The 21,184-nt window shown below is 41.8% G+C and overlaps 1 protein-coding gene across 2 annotated transcripts in view; it reads left to right on the forward strand.

Moving 5' to 3' along the window:
- MYO5B (myosin VB) overlaps positions 1-21,184 on the forward strand; it is a 350,195-nt gene that overhangs the window by 196,779 nt on the left and 132,232 nt on the right. For both annotated transcript variants that reach the window (XM_030566990.1, XM_030566991.1), the window contains exons 8-12: positions 412-519; positions 3,576-3,685; positions 6,851-7,116; positions 15,774-15,855; positions 17,550-17,690. In XM_030566990.1, the coding sequence (XP_030422850.1) occupies positions 412-519; positions 3,576-3,685; positions 6,851-7,116; positions 15,774-15,855; positions 17,550-17,690 (707 nt within the window). The remainder of the gene's footprint in view (positions 1-411; positions 520-3,575; positions 3,686-6,850; positions 7,117-15,773; positions 15,856-17,549; positions 17,691-21,184) is intronic.

Consider the following 21,184-nt stretch of genomic DNA (forward strand, 5'->3'; position numbering starts at 1 on the left):
TCCTTCCATGACCATCTCTGGCAAAAATGTTCTACAGACCAAAATTCAGCCATCTGTGCCACATGTGTAACTTCCACTGTGGGTTTGTACAGGTGTAACTACTTGGAACTTTGAGAACAATTTTGTTGCTATACAAGAAAGAACAGAATCCAGCTCCTCCTCGCTGTCGAGTTGGCACTACAGAGATATCTGGAATATAAAGCGCAATGTTTTTATTGCTAAAACAAGCAGATCTGATTGTGTGCACAGACTATTTTTACGTAGTCACTTTTTAGAGCAGAGCTTTGTTTTAAGGAGACCATCTGCCTTCTAAGGTGGGCGGCTGCATGGGAAGTGATCTAAAGTAAGTACAACTAAATGTAAACTGCAGATGATGTGCCTTCATTTATTCTGTGTTTGCTCTTCTCCTAGCATGTGCTGAAGACTTTTTCTACACTTCTATGGGCGGCGACACAACTATTGATGGAATTGATGATGCTGATGATTTTGAGAAAACCAGACATGCTTTCACTCTGCTTGGTAAGGGATTATTTGAAAGGGTCCAGTTGGAAAGCTTCCTAGTAGAACACTTGGATGTCTGTGTCTTGCAAAGGCTTTCAGTACTTTGCACAAGCCCTAATGTAATAATGTAACCATCGGAGGCATAAATCCATTTTCTTTTTGACTTACTTGGTTTTACCTTGCCCTCTGGGTAGGGAATATGGGAAGATTACACCAAGTTTCTTGCACTCACATCAATAGCTAGTGAAACAGAGGTGGGGATTGGGAGAGTGACTGACTAGAGATTACCCCAAATGGAACACTTTAGGTTTAAAATGACATGGCCGTTTTCATTTAGTCTCAGTTTTGTTCCTGTTAGTCTGTTTCCAGAAGATGCCACAGTATCTTTACTTTCTAACTTAGTTCCTATTCAGCCTGGCTAAACGCAGGGTGATGTGTGTCATTGCATACACCGTCATACTATCACTGCCAAGTATCAGAGCAATAGAAATAATGGGCCAAATTGGACTCTTGACTATGTATATGCAGTTCACCTTGTAGTCAGTGGAAGCCATGCACATGTATCCAATGGCAGAATGTCCCAATATTAATAACTATATGCAGTGTTCCTCTAGCGTACAGTACAGCAATCTGCCACCTAGGTGACCTGACTGCAGTACTGACTACTTATAAGGAAAATAATTTGTAATAGAGGAAATAATTGGCGCTCTCAGAATCTTATACATTTGCAGGGGTTTATTCCGGTTCTTTAACTGTTGTTAATCTTTTAAATGTAATTTTTAGTTCCTTGCTGTATTTCATTTTATTTCTTCCTGTTTTGGAAGAGGAGATTTTAGCTCTGGGTATGCTGCCTGTTGGGGGGACAAGGGGTCGCTGACCTTGTGGCTGCACTGATCACAGGAGATTACCATATGCACTGTTACGGGTGTGTCCTTCACTTACCCTCCCAGGCTGAGAGTCTCTGAATTACAGTCAAGTTTCAGATGTACATATTTTTTTCTTTCATTTCTCCTGGTCCAGGTTCCCCATCTTTGGCCTCTGCTGCTTGTGAGGCTGTCAGTTATCCTCGCCTTCTTCACATCTTGCTCATGCTAGGCTTTTAGATACTGTCCTTTCGTGGTTCTCCTGTCCCTCCAACTCTTCTGTGTGTCTGTTTTTGCTGGCTGCTCCTCCTCTTCTCTGTTGCCCTCTGAGGGTGTCCCAAGGTTCCGTTTCTGTGCCCCCTAGTCTTTTTACTTCTGTCTCTGGACAGCTACAACTGCTTACATAGTTTCAGTGGTCATCTCTATGCTGATAACTCATAAAGTTCTTTCCACCACTCATCTGTCTCCTTCTGTCCAATTCCATGTCTTTTCCTGTCTCTGTGACAGGATGTCTTGTCAGAATGTTAAACTGAACATGGCTAAACCTGAGCTTCTCATTTTTTTTTCCTTGCAAGGTTTCTCCACTTTCCACCCTCCTTTATCACTATAAATCCATCACCACTCTCCCCATCTTTTAGGCTAGTAATCTGAGTTCTTTTTGTCTCCTCCCTTTCTGGCCCCTCCCCCCCACCTCCAGGCTTGCATCCAAATCCTGGTGTTTCTCCCTTCTTAACATGTTCAAGGTTTGAATGTTTCTTTCCTTTTACCCCAGAGCCAGATCTCTTGTTCAAGTCCTCCTAACATCCTGCCTTGACTACTGCAATGTCCTCCTCTGACCTCCCACAGACATTGCTCCTGCCTTAGTGTCTGCATTTTGTGTGGACTAAAGTCACCTTCCTTATCTGTCAGTTTGATCATGTCATGCATACTCTTTGAATCCCTTCACTGGCTTTGTATCTCCTCAAGTCCCTCCCCTCCACTAGTGCTCCAAGCCTATGTGCATGTGTCAGCTTTTCATAAAATCACCACCATGCCTTCTTCCACTCAGCCATCCATGCATGATGCATACTCCCTGCGCTCATCTGCAAATCCCTTAGCCTGTCCACATTTACCTCTGACAGACAGTGCCATAGAGCAGCCAAGTCATATTGCTTTTTGTTAACCCTAAATTATTTTTTCCACCACTGTTGATGATGATAAAAAAAAAAAATCTCTGGAGGTATAAAGGCAGGCTTGACAGACTGAGAACATCCAGAGCAAGTCATAAACCTGTAGAACATGTGTGGAGCAGGCAGTGAACATTTAAAGAGGAACAGAAATCTGCTGAGATTTGAAGTGACATTTTTCAGGGTAACAATATTCAGATTTCTGAGAGTGATGTTCCTGCTGCAGAAGCTAACAAGAATCTGTCAGAAAACACTTGAGGAGGGAAAGTGTTGCACCAGCAGTGGAAAGCCATTAACAAGTACATCTATCACTCATATGCAAGTTTTTTTGGCATGCGGTTTTGGGTGTGCATTTTTGTGCACATCCAAAAACTTTAAATTGAAGGTGCAAATGGGAGTGGGCCATGCAAACTGGGCAGTCATCCATGTAGCTCAGGGCTGTATTGTACAACTCCCTCATGTTGGTGACCTCTCACTCATACAAGTGATCCCAGTGACTCCAATGGGGACTGTTTGAGTGAGTGCTCTTCCTTGGCACTATTAATACCCAGTAACAATTTTTAATACTGGCTTACAGCAGTAGCATAGCTCAACCTGGTTTCACTGGTATTGGCCTGCAATTTGTGCGCCACAATTTTTTGTACGATCTTACAGTTATTACAGGTAAGCAGTTTTGCTCCTATAAAAAACAAAGCAAGTCCCTATACAGTCTCCTCTGCAGTTGGTTGAATTGAAATCCCAAAAGAGTTTAAATGATCATCATAGAGTAGTTTCTTAGCTTTCATGCAAGTTGAAAATAGTATCCGATCCATCTGTAATAAAATCGCCTTGATATGACTGTTTAGGGTGTGAAGATTTAGAATTTTATATGAGAAGTTCCTCTTGCAGTCTCAGCTGTCACTTTGAATGATGATTGTTTATTGAGGGCATTCTGACTGTTTTCGAAATCATCCATCCGGAAAGGAAATTGAACCGTATAAATATTTTAAAAGAGAGTGAAACACTTCTTATGTTGTGAAAATTGGACGTCAATTGTTTCTTTCAGGAGTGAAAGAGTCCCATCAGATGAGCATTTTTAAGATAATAGCTTCCATCCTGCACCTAGGAAACTTGGAAATTCAAGCAGAACGAGATGGAGACTCTTGTAGTATATCGGTAAGTTTATAGCAGGCACAGAAGATATTGTGTGTTCAATTTAGTGTATTAATAAATCCAGCCAAGTTGCTTCTCTCTTGCTACAAAGGATGCCATCAAGTATGTTTAGTTAATAACTTAATTTCTATTTATTTTCTCTTGTTTTATTGCTTTTGTAGGAAACTTGTCAATAAATCTTATTTCCCTGATGTGTGTTTCTCTTTCCATCTGGGAAATAATGCAATCTCACTTGTTTTTTCTAGCATAGTTATAAAGCAACATGATTGTGTTTTGCTTTCTTCCTGAGGTTTTAAAGTACAATGGTTTGTTACCCTTAAAAACTGACCAGTTCCCCTAGCTAACAAATCTAATGTTCCTCAGTGTTTGCAGCATTCCCTGGAGTAAAGATTAGGGAAACAGAGAGAGGATTGCAAATACTGAGGTAACAATACAGAGGTACGAGTACTGTGATCCTTACCCCCTACGCAAGGTAAAATTGACAAGTCTTTAAAGGTAACTAGTGTATCAGTCTCCATAGTGCTGTCTGCAGAATAGTGTTTGGGAATACACGCGCCCTATGGGCAATGCCAGTGCTGAATCGGTAGCTGCTGGTGAATAAGAATCTGAAACAATGGGCTAGTGCCTCCTCTGTAAATGTACCTCCATCGATTTCAGTTGCCTGGTTTTGGATTTCCCCCAGGCGCAGAACTTGATCAGTGCTGGTGTCTCTCAAATACTTAGGGGATTTAAAGAAGAATGGAATGGAAGCATCTTTTTATACCTTTTCAGCCTGTAATCATTTTCAGTATGTGTCAGAACTGTGGCCTAAACCATTTCCCCATGTTCTTATGGGTTTTTTTTGGTTTCTGGGTTAGATTTGGGATGCATATTCCAGCACAGGCTTTCAGAAACGATAGTAATTTGGGGTGCCATTGTTTATATATTTATTTTTTGGGTGCCCAACTTGAAATATCTTTTAAAAGGGCTGAATTTGCTCTTTTAAAATGAGGCTTCTTTAAGGTATTTCCGACTGGATCCAGAATTCATCACTTTTTGAAATGTTGACCTGTCGGCATGAATGTAAATGCTGGAAAAAAGAAATAGTTCTATTCTGCAACTAATTAAATTATCTGGTTTTGGTTGCTGGAGTTCAGAACTGTGAGAAATGACACTGCCATATATTTGTCATTGAAATGTAGCCATCCAGTATGCAAAGGAGTACAAACATAAATAGCAACACAGGGCGGCTCCGTACCACATATATTTATTAAAAGAATACTAAAAACCAAAGATGCCTTAACAGTGATTCCCTCCATTGTTTTTGTGCATTTATTCAGACAAAATAAATTAAAATAGCGGCTGTACGAATAGTGTTCTCCTACCAATTATCAACATGTTCCGTACTGGGTAGTTTATCCTTAATTAAAATATAAGGGCGTGCTCTGCACATATTGCTAATGTTACCCTGGAGATGCTCAGTGTGCGGTTAGTTGGACATGGGGGGCAATCTGGGTGCATAAAACTAATCTGCTCCCACAATGCTGAATTCTGTAATGGATTTAGCATTATTTAATTAAGTTTAAATGTGACTTCATGAAATAAACTCTGTCCTGGTTATTACTTTCAATCAGCAATCAGAAAAATGTGGCAGAACCTAAAAGCATCCTAGAGGATCTTAAAAGGCATTCCTCCCTCTCCCCCAATTATCTAGCTGGGTATTTTTCTTTTACTGTCTTTTGAAGTATGATGTAATGTTAACAAAAGACTGACCAATTTCCCACTCCCTTACAAGAAGTTGCCTGCAGGCTCATTCACGTGTACTGTATGAAACCCAGCGACTGTCCAGGACTTTGCTGGTTTTTGCTACTAAAAACAAATGTGAACTTAAGACTCTTAACTAACTACTTTTTTTAAAATAACTATTGGAAAATAGATCAACAACTACCACTTAATCTCATATATTTTGGGGGCCTAATTATACCAAGAAATCCCAAGAGTGCTTTGCAAAAGGCATGCTGTAATTTAATAATACAGTTGGCAGTGCCAAGCGAATGATTTAGAGCCTGATCCAAAGCCCATTGAATTAAATGTTGTAGTCTTTGAATTCACTTCAATGGGTTCTGGATCAAGCCCTTAATGGTAAAAGGAATCCAAGTTTTCACTGTGATATAGAAGGAAACAGCAGCAGCATCTCCATATAGGGAGTTCTCCCCCTGCCCAACCTTCTCCCTCACCCTTAAAATGCCAAATAGTTGAAGTACTATCTGGCAGTGGTGGTATATTTAGGGGCTTGTAATAACACAAAGAAGTGCATCTAGAGTAACAGAGCCAGCCGTCCTGGTTTTGGTTCTCAGTAACTTAGTGGGAGCTGAGGTTGCTCGGCAACTCACAGGATAGTGTCCTTAGAGAGCAGGTTACCTGTTACATGTTGCATAGTTTGAGCTTTGTAGAAGGAACAAAACTGAACCATTGTAGATACTCTACTCCTTTTTATTAAGATTGTGTCGCTTAAGATGCCCAGGGCATAGAGAAGCCATTCAGCGTGTGGTTCTGTGGTTGCAAAACGAACAGCATTGTGTAGAGCTGGGCTCCATTTCATGTATATTCCCAAAGTCTAGAGAGCTTCAGTTAAATGTTCTTATGTTTATGTCATCTCTGTCAACCACAGTTAAACAAGATAGAATCTCAGATAGAAACCAACTGCTGATTTCATTACAGTATTTTGATCCTGATCCTGGAAATCTAGAATTAAAATTTCTTTCTGAATCAAACTTGTCTCTAGGAATCTACCACCCAAGTCATTCATCTCTTCAGTGGTTAACATTATTTCAAGAGATTGTCTCATTCTGAATCTATGATAAATAGATAGTCCCTACAAATTATCCACAGTTAACGACAAAGTAGGAAATTAACATCATAAAGCCAATCTGAGGTTGGTCAAAATCCTAAATTGCACAATAACTCTAGTATTGACCAATCTCAGTGACACAGCTTCTGTTATAAATGATATTTGTGAGGCACAAGGCCTGATTGCTGAGGAATAAAGCTGTTTTGTTTTTTTTCTCCCCCACACCTTCCAATCAGAATATTAGGCAGCCCTGTAGCTTAGATATGTGGATGTTTACTTGTCTCCCAGCCTCAGCTCGTTGAGCTCCTGCTGAATTTATATTTCTCTTTATGTCCTAGAAACAGGATGAACACCTGAATAATTTTTGCAGATTGCTTGGAGTGGAGCACAGCCAGATGGAGCACTGGCTGTGCCATCGGAAGCTTGCCACAACAGCTGAGACGTACATCAAGCCCATGTCTGTGCAGCAAGTCATGAATGCCAGGAATGCGCTGGCCAAGCATATATATGCCCAGCTGTTTAACTGGATTGTGGAGCATATCAACAAAGCCCTGCATACCACCCTCAAGCAGCACTCATTCATTGGGGTCCTGGATATATATGGGTAGGAAAGGCCTCTGTTTCTTCTGCTTTCATTTGCCAGTCTATTGCTCTGCTTTCTTTAGTTTACCATGTTCCACTTCAGTTAAACATGAGTTTTTAGAAATCTGATCCATACAAAATCTGTTCCAGAATGGATTGCTAGGGATGACTGCATTTGCAATACATCGAATGGTAGAAGTTGCATTGAGCAGGATTACTTGTGGCCTGATCCTGCAAAGTGTTGAGCTCCAGGAGCATTGGTGTCATTCTCTGCCTTCCATAAAGTGCCCAGCACCTTGCAGGATCGTGCTGTTGTTATTTTCCCCTCCAAAACAATAAAGACAATGGAGCAGGCTTGTAGGTAACTCAGATGCAGTGCAAGTCTCTTTATAGTGAAGTAGAAATATGACAACTTGTTTAGAATACCCTGTCAGTGTATTGGGCTGTTACTGCACAGATACCATGAGTTCTCCTTTCTGTGAGCTCCTGCCTGGGAGGATGACATGGTGTGCTACAGCTGGTGACCTGTGCTAAACAAGTAACAAACTCCTTGCCCCTGAGAGCTTACGGTATGAGGGCACAAGCTGGTACAATGGAAAGAGAACCAGCACAGAGCATTATGTGTTGTCTGTATTACAGAATTGGAGTCCTGCTTCAGATTTCAACCCTCTCCCCCCCCAACTCCTTTGCAGACTTGGGTCTGTTTGGATGTTGGACTTTGGTCCGGGCCCATCTATATCCAGCAGGTTTTTATGAAGGAGGAGGGAGAAGGGGCTTTGTGTATATTAAAGTCCTGACTGCTTTCATTGATTTCCAATGTGCATATACTGTCTCTATTAGAGCAGCCCTCCATTTAGACCAGTGGTCCCTAAACTTTTGAGGGTTGCACCCCCCCATACCCTTGTTCATCTTCCCCACTCAGGGCTGGGAGCGGGAACACGGCACAGGGGGCTGGGGGAGGGGGACACACAGACAGATGTAAGGGGGCTGAGGCTGGGGACACAGCTGGGGGTGGATCTGAAGCTGGGAGCAGGGCCAGGGATAGAGCCATGGCCAGGGCGGGGGTGAGAATGGAGCTGCAGCCAGGCACGGAGTGGGGCGGCAGCCAGATGTGGCTCCACTCCCTCCCACAGCTTCAGCCTTAGCTCTGGGCCAGGAACAGAGCCACAGCCAGAGGGTGGGAGCAGGGGGCAGGACGGGGAATGGATTGGGTTGCCAACCCTCCAGGATTGGCCTGGAGTCTCCTGGAAATGGCATCAATCTCCTGGTGACTATTGAAAGCAATCTGGGAGATTTTAATAGGATATTTTAAGAAAATGACATTACATCATGTTGGGGAAATAAATCTCCTGGAATAGCTTCAGTCAGAGTTGCCAACCCTAGGAACGGAGCCACCGCCTGGCTGTGGTGGGGGACAGCAACCAGACCGCTGTCTGGGTGTGGAGCTGCGCAGGGGCTGGGAGCCGGGGCCATGGCTGGCCACGGGGACAGAGCAGAGCTGGGGGTGGGGTGGGGTGGGGCTTGGGTTGCACTTTCTCCTCTCTCTCCATGAGCACTGGCCTGGGGCCCACTGTGCCCCCACAAACATTCCTCTGCACCCACCTATGGGGGCACACCACACAGTTTGAGGACCTCTGACTTAGACTAAAGGATGATCTTGTGACTAAGGTACAAGATGGGAGGTCAAAGAGCTGGATTCTCTTCCTAGCTCTTCTATTAACTTGCTGGGTGACCTTCATTAAATTGCTCTGTGCTCAGCTTGCTTAGCTCTGAAACGTAATACCTGTGTCACACGGGTGTTGTGAAGCAAGATGGGGTTGCAGTGTCGCTCAGGTTTGGCTTCGCCCCTGTGACTGGACCAAATTTGTGTGAGTGGACTGAGACGCCGTAGAAGTGGAGAGAGGAGGGCAAAAAGAAATGTCTAGAAAATGACCTACAAGGCAAGATTGAAAAAGCTGGGTAGTCTGGAAAAGAGAAGACTGAGGGGGGACATAAGTCTTCAAGCATGTATATAAAGGGGTGAGGGGGTGATAAATTCTTTTTATCCACTGAGGACAGGACAAGAAGTAATGGGTTTAAATTGCAACAAGGGAAATTTAGGTTAGACATGAGGGGGAAAACTGTCATGGTAATTAAACATTGGAACAAATTACCAAAAATATCCAACATACACTTGTTGCCAACACAAAGTGCCCGAGGGGGGCAACAGCGGGGTTCGTTGCCCAGTGTACTTCGCGCCAATAAACACACCAGGGTGGAGAAGCAAACAGTTTATTTGAGATTTCAAAGTGATTCAAGGAGACTGATGCCTCAAATCAGGCACACCTACACAAGCGGCTTTTCCCTTTTTATAAGCTTTTTTTTCCTCTTTCTCCTCCCCCCCCCTTCCTCCCCCCGTAGCAGTTAAGTAAGCGCAGGTGCATTAAGTAATCTTGGCCGCGGCAGCTTGTTAGTAAGTTTTCCTTCTGCAAGTTATCTTGTCCTTCTGCTAAAGGTGCACAGGCCTTATCACCACTGCTTTAGACCGGTTTGAGCTGTGCTGCAATTGATAACTTACTGTTACACATTTAATTTCACAGCTGCTAGCTTTCTAGATCATGTAGAGTTCAACATGGAGGAGCTTTGGTTCACTGAGGCCTAGATTTATGCCTAGTGACACCAACACACTGTTCCTCAGCTCACCATACTTAAAGTGAGGGTAATACCCCCTCATCTCCGAGGTGTGAAAATAATTCATTAATATTTGTCCAGTACTCAGATACTGTAGTGGTGAGCACTGTAGAAAATCCCATGAGGAAATTAACAATTCTCTCTTCAGAGCAGAGTTTGAGTAGTGTGCACTAAATAAGGCCTGGGGCCGCACATTGAACAGTGAGGCTAAACAGTGAGGACTGGAGCACCCATGGAAAAAAATTATCAGGTGATCAGCACCCACTAATCAACTTCTCCCCTTCCCAGGAGGTGCTGGGAGGGAGAGGCAGGAGTGGGGAGGGGACAGAAAGAGGCAGGGAAGAGGTGAGGCAGGGGTGCGGCCTTGGTGGAAGAGTTGGAGTGAGGGTGGGGGCAGAGCAAGGGTGGGGACTTGGGGGAAGGTTTGGGGTGGGGGTGAGGGCAGAGGGAGGGTGGGGTCTTGTGGGAAGGGTTGTAGTGGGGGTGGGGGCAGAGCAAGGGTGGGGGCTTGTGGAAAGGGGTGGAGTGGGGGCAAGGCCTGGGACAGAGGGGAGTCGAGCACCCCTCATGTAAAGAGGAAGTTGGTGCCTATGGATCAAGTCATGACTGTATCATAATGCATGTGAACAAGGGGGCAGAACTAAGATTGCACAGACAACCTTAATTCTGGAATTTCTGAATTTATGATTGCTTGACCTTGCAATCTTAATCTTTCATATATGTTTTATATATATGAAGTATATGTATAGTACATATGTGTCTGTATAACAGTTTGTGTGTGAAGAAAAAGTATCAATGTATAAAAAGAACGAGGAGTCCAGTGGCACCTAAAAGTCTAACAGATTTTTTTGGGCATAAGCTTTCGTGGGTAAAAACCCACTTCTTCAAATAAATCTGTTAGTCTTTAAGGTGCCACTGGACTCCTCATTGTTTTTGTGGATACAGACTAACACAGCTACCACTCTGATACTTATCAATATATATTCATCCAGGAGCCCAAATTGGCTCCATCATGTGTACAATAGCAGCCCTACAGTAAAACAAACACCTCAGTGTTTGGCATGAAAGCTGGAACTGCACCAGAGGAACCATATGACATAACAGAACAATTTTTTTTAAACCTAGGGGCCAAGAGCAATTGCACTGAAATTTTAATATCTTGAGTAAATAATAATCCCTCTTTTAAAATGATGGGCTATCTAAATACAGCATTTATTGTTTTGGCCAGGCAAGTAACTGGTGTGCAGTACCTTTACATAGTGTATTTTGTAATCCTCCATGAAATTACCGTGGTCTGTTGTTTTTTGTTTCATCTTTTAAAGCAGTGAGGACGCAACATTTGATTTATATGTAAATAGTGGGACACTTACTACCAGTAGTCTTGAAACTCAAAGTAAGGCCTAACACTTTGTTGTTAACTCCTGCTTTTGTGCTGCTTTCTCCCACTCACAGAACCAGTTACTTGTTAGTTTTGGTTTCTAGTGCTGGTGATAGGTCTGGTATTTACAGCTTTGCTGAGGACCTCTGTTTCTCCTCAGAACAAGTACAGCACAGAGACAATTTAGGCTTTGCCTGCCTCAACCCTGACCAAGTGATGCCACCTCTAGAGATGAGCCAAAAGTTTGGTCTTCATGGCCTACTCAGTCCCTCATGCCTGAGTTTGTTTGTCAGCAATAAGGGCAGTTACGATGGGGAGGTGGGGTTGTGATCATCTCCTTGCTAAACTGAAAAAAAAAAAAAAAATCCCTAAATCTTTCTGTAATTCAGGCTCCTGAGTCTGCAAAGGTAACCCTAGATGGGAGTCAAGACAGTGAGTCAGAGCTGCCTATATCTGCTCAAATCTGAGACCCAAAATTGTTCTTCAGTATCCTAGGAGTGTAATTCTCCTTCTTATAAGGGAGTTAATGATGCCAGATCCTGATTCACTGGCAGACGTGGGGATAGTTTGTTTTATTTCTTTACTGTTTGCAATATGAAAAGATACAAAAATGTACAGATGAGTATGAGACTGGCCCAGCACTCCATACTTAAGATATAGGGTGACCATATGTCCCGATTTTATAGACACAGTCCTCATTTTGGGTCTTTTTCATATATAGGCTGTTATTATCCACCACCCCCATCCCGATTTTTCACACTTGCTGTCTGGTCACCCTATTAAGATATGAACTTCTGGATGGGTTTTGTCATGAGAGAGTTGTAGAATTAAACCTTAATTTTGTTCTGGTAAGTATCAGAAGGGATCCTCATTCTTGGGGCCAAATTCTCAGCTGGTGTAAACTGATGCAGTGAGAGAACTTGACCTTTGGACACTGAAATGTTCCAGAGATGTCTCCAAAAACTCAGTAAACAAGAGAGAAGCATGTAACAATTAGGAAGAATGGGGAAGCAGAATGGTAGCACATATATATATATATAATGCAACAGGCAAGGAATGTGTAAGTTACAAAACAGAGGGAAAGGGAGGCAAAAATACGACATAAAACAAATGTGTAAGTCAGTTGTACTAATTTAAACATAGAGACAGACTGAGGAGGAGGACGGTGAGAAATCAGGGAAAGAGAGAGTCATATCTCAGGTCGCAAACATCAATCGGCCAAACCTGAATTAATGTTGCTACGCTGAGTCCATCCAAGCAATGTGCGTTATTCTATAAGTGACATTACACACTAAGCTGCTGATAGCAACAGGAGGAAGGTTGCGACTCCCCTGTAAAAATTGCCATTATTTACAGTTGTGAGAGTTACTGTGTCCAGTGGACTAGTTAAAAGCTGCCTAGGTATTACTCTGACTCCCTCTCCTTGCCTCCCTGCCCAATCCATTCAATTTGTCATCCTTTTTTATTTATTGGTTGAATTGTCAGTCCCCTGTAGCAGATAGGAAGGTAGGGGAGAAGGTTTCTTATTTCAATTTTTTGCACCAAGGTTTAGTGAATGCAATAAAATTAATTGAAACAAAGAGCCATTTGTTTACTTTTCCCATTAGGAGATCATCCTAGCACAAGGCATCTTTCAAGAGCAAGACCTCCTAGTCAGAACACATACAGAGCAGACAAAACAAACCGCTCCATCAATTAGCAAATATCAGTGAAACTGTTTCCTTAATTAGCAAGTTCACATAAATTGCCTTTGAGTTGTTCCTCAGCTTGACAGATAGCAAAGAAAAATGCTTAAAAGTAGGATTTTCCTTTCATGTGACTGAGCCTTCGCCACCAGGAATATTTGATATATCACGAACTCCCTTCCCATTTTTTAATTTGTTACCTGGATCTTGGGAAAATAAATGAATTCAGCTTGGTAAAAACATACATTTACGTGTCTGGGTTCAGTGCTGAAAATGCATGCTGAGGATTGGAGGCATGATACTGCTGCTGCATTCACAGGTTCTTTTGATAGACAGCTTGTTGTGACTAGATATATAGCTGCTCTCCTACTCCCAGCAATCTTTCAGAAGGGAGTCACAAATCATATCCTAGGTTTCTGAAGTAGAAAAAGAGTGTCCACTCTGATATCATTCTCTTCCTCTCTAATTCATTTGCAATATACTTTTCTATCTGCCACTCTTCCATGTGCCTTCGCTCCCTCGTTAAACCTGTTTTAATTAAATCTTTCTTTGGCTCATTGCTCAACGTGATCACTAAGTTGCTGGAATTTGTGTTTTTATGGAATTCCAAAAGACTGGTGTCCATTAGTATCTAGAGGATTTAGGTTATCATGATTAAAAGAGGAGTTCCAAAGACTCCTATTAAAAGTACTGCAGTAGGATATTTTTCATAGAGCTCATTACACCTGGGAACTCAAGTGAATGCAGTGGTCAAAGAAGTGGGATCGAAATCAAACAGAAACATATCAAAAGTTCTTCAAGGGCAAATTATGTCAAATAGTCAGCAATATTTTAATGATGACATGTAAACTGCTTTCAGTTCCAAGTGCCAAGGAAATTTGCTGTACTGAATATTTCAGAGATTGATTTCATGGATACAGCATGAGGAGTTCAATTCCTCAGTTTAGAAACTGTTCTGCTGACTTCTGTCATGAATCATAACATCGCTGAGCCATTGTTTGGGAGGTGGGGGAGAAAATCTTATAACCCTGGTAATTATATTTGATGAGAAGAATGCTGACAAATGTATTAAACTGCCTCCTAACGGCAGAGTTTTGTTAATCAGCCTGAGAATGTTGGATTTCCTTAAAGGCAATTCTGTTACAAAATGTAAAAGCTACAGCCTATCTAACCTCAGTCATTTTCAGATGAATGGAGTTAAGTCATTACATTTGATGGTCTGGGAATTGTTACCTCATAATATGCAAGAAATTGGGAAATTAACAACTAATTTTGGACTGTATCAAATAATGACTCTAGGGACTGGAGTATTACAGTAAGCCTTAAAAAATGACAGAAAAGATATTTAAACCTTTTATCTTTATGGTGCAGTAAGAACATTCTGTCAGTGAACACAGTTCCCATTATCTGACCAATTGCCTTGCTGTGCCTTTCTCTTTACAGTAGGCTTATATTAATTAAATTTAAGAAGTAGGCACTGCCGCTTGCTTCTTCCCTCAAAGAATAATGTAAGTTATCTGCGGATGTCGGTCTTTTTTTCATAGACTTTGCTTCAGAAACACTTATTCACATCATTAACACCGGGTGATACCCTGCGGAATCTAGAAAAATGCTTACAGTATACAGCGTATAAGTGTGTATAAGTACAGTTATCCAGTTTCATTACAAGTAGGATTTAACTTCTGGCTTGTTTCAGTGGTTTGTAACAGCCTGATTGCAATTTAAGTTATAGTGAAAGGACCAAACTCTCTGCTGCATCGCTCCATTGAAGTCAGTGGAGTTATGCCAGCAGAATTTAACCCAATGTTGCCATCGCAGTGGGTTCAGTCCTGCTCCCCCGAAGTCTGTGGCAAAATTTCCATTGGCTTCAAGAGAAGTAGGAAGGATCAGACTCCGATGCCGTTTTTTAGTATGGAGCTCTTTTAGACCCTTCCCCTGTGGAGGGCTCTCAGGCAAACAGGAGCGCTGGCAGCCTTTTTGGCACCCTAGGTGGCAGAAGGTCCCGCCCCCAAAATGGCGCCCCCAACAGAGACGGCGGAAGGTCCCGCCCCCGAAATACTGCTGATGATCGCAGCGGCCGGATGTTCAGCCACCGCCCCCCAAATGTCAGTGCCCTAGGTGACCACCTAGGTCGCCTAATGGGTTGCGCCGGCCCTGCAGGCAAAGGAAGCAGAGCTGGGTATGGGGAGGCGGTACAAAGGGCACGCATCTCCTGTGTGGATTCTCACTGTGAATGAGCTCCCCCTGCAGAACCTGGGGTACTGATGATGGGTTTGTGGAAGGGCAGAGATTCAGGATCCATAGCTGTGCAGTTGTTTGTTTTTTCCCCTTGGCCCAGGGATTTTCTTACATAGAGGGCATAGTCCTGTGCCTTGAGTATTGTTTTACGGACTGGAGCAGCATTTTTCCATCTGAATCTAACCCCAAAGTCTATTTCCAGATCATAACTCTAGGGGAAGGAGAGGGCCTGCAAGGCCTTAGAGCCCATCCTACAATGAATATTAGAATTAATACTGTAATAATCCCTTACAAATTCCATTGACAAATATATATTTTATCATAATTCTTCAGTAGCTGAGAGCTGAGCAGTCTTCTTCACGATGAAGTTGTGTAGCCTTATTATTTAATACTTTTGTTTCCCAAGTGATTGTTAGCCTTCCTATCTCAGATGGGGATATAATAGCACTATAGGAAGTGTTACAAGCTTGTACTGGTACTGAACATCTGAATAGAGCCTAATGAGTGAATCCTTTCCAGTCCCTTAAATTCTGGTATGCGAAGATGCACGTCTTGTGGACTAACAAACTTGTGGAGTTAGGAAAGAGGGAATCTGGGGACTCTGATGGGTAACTGATGTTCTCTAGCACGTGGATAATAACATCATTACAGAGTTAAGTAGATTTCAGAGGAAGCAACACTTACACTGATTTATTCATTGCTCTGCAGGTTTGAAACTTTTGAAGTGAATAGCTTTGAACAGTTTTGTATCAACTACGCCAACGAAAAACTCCAACAGCAGTTCAACTCGGTAAGGTCAGCTTGAAAATGTTTCATAAGATTAATAGAAAGTTTTGGATAAAAGCCTGGCCGCATTTCCCTGTGCCAAGCTTCCACTTAGACAAGCTTGTCTCCACTCTGGCCGACTCTCACTATTAACATGAATTTGGCAGTTATAGCATAAACCGCACTGGGCAGCAATCATGCAGTAGAACTGTACTATGTATTCATTGCTAGAGATGAGTTTTGCTTGGTTTTTGGTTTTGTTATAAATCTCTTAGCAGGTTTGTAAACAATTTATTCCAACCTGGATCCACTGATGTTTCTGAATGGTTTGTATGTGAAACCATTGAGAGAACTTTTTTTTGCATAGTTTCAACCTCAAACCAAGCTAAATCTGGCTATTCTGAATCTGTTTCAGGATTTAAAGAGAACTCAGGAGTGGAAACCTCTAGGAGGCTGACCTAACCTGCTGAGAACTGAAACTACTTCATATTATATGCTTGTATTATACACATTCTAACACAATTTGTAGTGTTTGTCTTGGGATGTGAATAGATAGACGGAGTTGGATATCTACATTGCGTAGACATAAAAATGTCAAACTTGACACAATTAAGGGTCTGATTCCAATTTCATTGAAGTCCATGGGAATTTTCCCACTGACTTCAGTAGGAGCAAGATTTGATCCTAATTTTGGATAAAGTGGATCTACAAGAGAATTTGTTAAATTTGAGGAACTAAATTCTGTGGGGCAGTCCTGGTACTTTAAAACTGTTCTGTACATATAGTGATGCACAGTTGCAATATATGTAAAGCGTCATACTATATATCAATGCTTCTTTAAGAAATGAAGAAGAAAGTGATGGGTTTAATTTGCACAGTACACAACTGTTTTTTAATATGTACAGCTGTTGCTTCTAAAGCAAATACATTCAAATTCAGTGATGACATGTTTGAAGAGGTTTTAAAAGCCACCTTTTGAAGGAAAACAATGCATCTGAGCCAGACCTTTTTTTTTCCTTCCCCTCTCGTGGGTAGGATATCTTAGAAATGATCAAAGGAATTTTAACCTCTTGGAAATCAGTCTGAGAAACTTCAGCCTGTGGGGGAACTTCTTTTTTCCAGAAAGTTGTGTGTATGAAAACAGGAATCCATATTGAAAGTGTCTTCTGAATCACAGCTGTAATGTTGATAACTCTTTTAGGAAAATCAACTCCCAGTCTCCCACTTGTGTGGAAGTGTGCTAAGATACTTTGATGGTGTGCACCAATATAAGAACTTAGATAGGTAAATGTCTAGGGTATTCTAGTTCACTGTATAATTTACCCTTCATGGCACATGAAAATGAGGACTCATTAGGGGAGGAGGCAGAGATCTTGAGTAATGTAGAAGCTACATTATGCTCCCCTGATAGGATACCACTCTCACTTATCTGCAGGGACCATTTGAATAATTTTCCAGTGCTATTTATAAAGAAAATGTCCCCACCAAGTACTTTGTAATGGTAGACTTCGAGATCCTTAGTCTGTACATGAGACCAACAAATAGCAGAGTTTTTAGTTACACTGCACACTCTCTGCAGTTGAAAATTCTAGCACTTTTCAGCCATGTACAGGAAAACTCTACACTTGTAGTAATTGCAATAGGTAAGTGGGATGAGGGAAGTTTAATTGTTAAAAAGGTAACAGTTCAGTAAAATTTTTCTGTCTTTTCTGATCACAGCATGTATTTAAACTGGAACAAGAAGAGTATATGAAGGAACAAATCCCTTGGACTCTTATAGATTTTTATGACAATCAGCCCTGCATAGACCTCATAGAAGCCAAACTTGGTATCTTGGACCTATTGGATGAAGAGTGTAAGGTAAAGAAAAACACTAATGTCATCACAGCCATTTTTATCATTCTTAGAGTAACTTTAGCAGGCTAGTCATGCTGCATTCAGTGTGATGGATCCCCAAGCCAGCACTTTCCAGAAGCAGAAGCAGTCCTTGTCCAAAACGAACTGCAATCTGGTGATCTTGTTGAGTTCATCACTGCTCCTGGGTTCTCAGGTAGTGCCAGTAGCCTATGGTATCTCTTATCTAATTCATCTGACTAGGAGGCCATGACCACTCCTCTCCGATGCAGACTTTGCAATAATCATCCCCTTCTTTGTGACCTCTACACTAGGTAAGGCTTTGCAATGTGCTTTACTTCTGGCTACAGTTGAAGACCACAGGTAAACATCAAGTGATGCAGAAGGTTGCTGCCCACTTCCTAAATTGGGCAGACCACTGACATACCACACCAGTGCTCTCATTTCTACATTGGGTGTAGTTACAGACGTTCATACTGATATTTAGTTCCCTAAATGGGACCTGGTTTTTTTGAGTTCCCCTCTCTAAGTCTATATCCTTTCACAGCCGTTGAAATTGTCTGCTTTTCCTTGTGGTTCCTGGGATAAAAGTCATTTTGGGTGGTAGGGCTTTCTCAGTCTGAATCTCCACCTTTTGGAATTCACTCCTCTTGGTGGATCAGCTACTGGATCCAGAATATGGTAAATTTCTGAGCCCAATCAAAAGCCTTTGAATTTGTTAGATTTGAAGGTGTTTATTAATAAAGTTGATGGTACAATGACAAGTTGTAATCCTGAAGGGATAGATTGTAAGCTCTTTGGAGCAGGTATCATCTTTGGAGCATAGCACAATGGGGTCCCAGTCCATGACTAGAGATCCTAGACACAACCATAATATAATAATAAATAATGATGATAACGGATCAAATTTATACAAGGGGTGAAATTCTAGGTTTATTGAAGTCAATGGCAAAGTTCGCATTGACTGTAGTGTAGCCAGGATTTCATCCACGTTGTCCAAATTGCTGAAATCAGATGCACTTGCCACCCTGATTCTATAGCAAACGAGCAGAAGCCACCGAGACATCAGGATGCTGGTACAGTTGGTGATTTGTACCCTTTTTCCATGTTGTAACGGTTGCAGCAATGAGATTTCATACAATGAGATTTTGTCTTAAATGTCCATCTCAGGGACTAGCAAAAATCAGTTCACCTGGCTGAAGTGGCTATTAACTAAAGGTCAAACAAATGGTGTTAGGAAACTTGGGCACATTTTAAAGAGTTTTCTTACAGTGAGTCTAGAAATGGATTTCCATGTTTATTGCTGCTCAGCAACTCCTGTTCAAATGTGTTCAGCTTACAAATTAAGTCCGTAACAGCCAGAATTGCAAACTCACCTTAGAATCCCAAAGTCAAGTTGGACTGTTTCTTGCTCATCTGTCACCAGCAATAACAATTCTGCTGCTGGAACTTAGTTAAAATGATGCTTGAGCCAGCCGAATCCAGAGATTGTTAGATTAGCAAGGCAGGGTAAGGAGCTGGTAGAGTACAAACAGCTGAAATACCTTTGCCGAAACACAAGGGGGAGGATCTGTTGAATAAGAAGGTGCCATTTTTGCAATCACTTTTCTGCTCATAATTTCCCTTTAACACAAGGGAGTAACTTCCTGGAAGTGGTTCTTCATACCAGTTTCCATGTAGTGTGATTACAGGTCAGTGTTTTAACCATCTGTTATTAGGCAAGAAAGTTTGCATTAAGACTCGGGTCTGCCTGTCACGAGAAATGTTATGCACGCATTGAAATGGCCTTGTGGGTCTGTGTGCATATATACAGTAGGATAAACTGTTAGCCTTCATATTCAGTCAATGTAGTGGACTTTGCCTCTCTTGTAGCAAGGCATGTGGACACTAATCACTCTTGTTAGCTCCATTGAGATTCATGAGCATAACACAGGCCCAAGGTGAGAAGGAGGCAGAAGTGTCATCTACATCAAAGGAACGCTTTTCAGATTTATTATTTAAATTCCTTTGTCCATCTGGGATTTAATTAGGAGTGTGACCTGTCCTCCTTTATGAGAGAAAGGTGACTTCTTAGGTGAGCACTCGCTTCCTTCCATTTCTTATGTGGCACATTGACTTCCCTTCCCATTTAATATTGGATTGCCTTCCATGGCTAGTGGCTGGGTGTTATATTATTGATGGTTGGCTGTAATAATTTGTGATGAAGACATTCACAGCAGGCATTTCTATTTGTGTATTTACAGGGAATCAGAGCTGAGATTTTTGACTTGGTTAAGAGACTCTGATCAATTTAATTAAGTATATAAGTATCCTTGACCCCCTCCTTTTTTTTTTTTTTTTTTTTTTTTTTTTCCCCAATCTGAGCATTAGTCTATGAAATGCCTACTGGTTGCATAAATCTGCTTGGCTTATGCATTCTAATGGAATCTTAAGGTAAAATGGTATGTTGTACATAACATAAAGTAGAGGGCATGGTGGAATAGGCACATGTTTGTGCTATTACTCTTCCTTGTGATTCACTGCTGAACCAGTGCTCAAGCACAGTAGTAGATGACATTCTGTGCCTGGAGGTGCTCTGTTTTGGGTGAGACATAATGACTTAAACACCTGTGCTCATTAAAGATCCGACCTCCCTTCTTGTACGGAAAGGTAGAGGTAGATGTACTGGCCAAATTCCAATTTAATTGCATCCTTCCTACTGAAAATGTTCCATGTAGTTGCTTCTTGTCTGCCATCCCTCAGGGTTTCCACTGGGAGAGAAACTTTATATGGCTGAAGCACCATCCAGGTCCGGCCAATGGAAACTGCTCTGAGGATGTGCAAAACAACAATTAAATGAGGACTTTCCCATGTGTAGCATATTTTTGGTCTTGTCTTGTCAATTTTGGCTTCTGATTCTAATTAATTAACAAATGAGAATAAATTAAAACTTGCATATTATCACACTGGGTACTGGCTCAGAAGTAGGTCATAAATCTAAGCTCAGCTGTTCATTGCCATTTTGTTTCATCCACTGCGCTGTCAAGCCTCTCTTTCTCCAGGGATTGAGAAGACCTCTAACTATATTAGGAGCTAGGAGGAAAGTTTCCCAGGTGGCAGACTGCCCTGTTACTCAAAACAGCATCTGATACTGGCTGCTGTAGATGACGGGCTATCAGACTAGATGTACCATTGCTCTGATTCATTATAGTAATTCCTACATATAAAAAAATAAATGGTACCCTGCACTGGTGTTGTACAGAGCCCTGCTGCCTAATGGGGACAGCCTGAACACAGAACTCTGTCCAGTCCCAACCCACTACTACTTTTTGTCCACACCTCTTTGACATAGAACCTGAAACAGAGGAACAAACCCCGCAGTTTCTGAGGTAATTCTCTGTATCTTGGGAGTGGTGTAATTAGTCACAGCTTTATAATGGACCCTTTTATAGTTACCTACTGACACTCCACAGCCTTACAAAGTTTTCAGTGAGCGTGGTGAGTGAAAGCACCATTTTACT

Source organism: Gopherus evgoodei, chromosome 6 (assembly GCF_007399415.2).
Source record: "Gopherus evgoodei ecotype Sinaloan lineage chromosome 6, rGopEvg1_v1.p, whole genome shotgun sequence".
In the NCBI taxonomy this organism is placed as follows: Eukaryota; Metazoa; Chordata; order Testudines; family Testudinidae; genus Gopherus; species Gopherus evgoodei.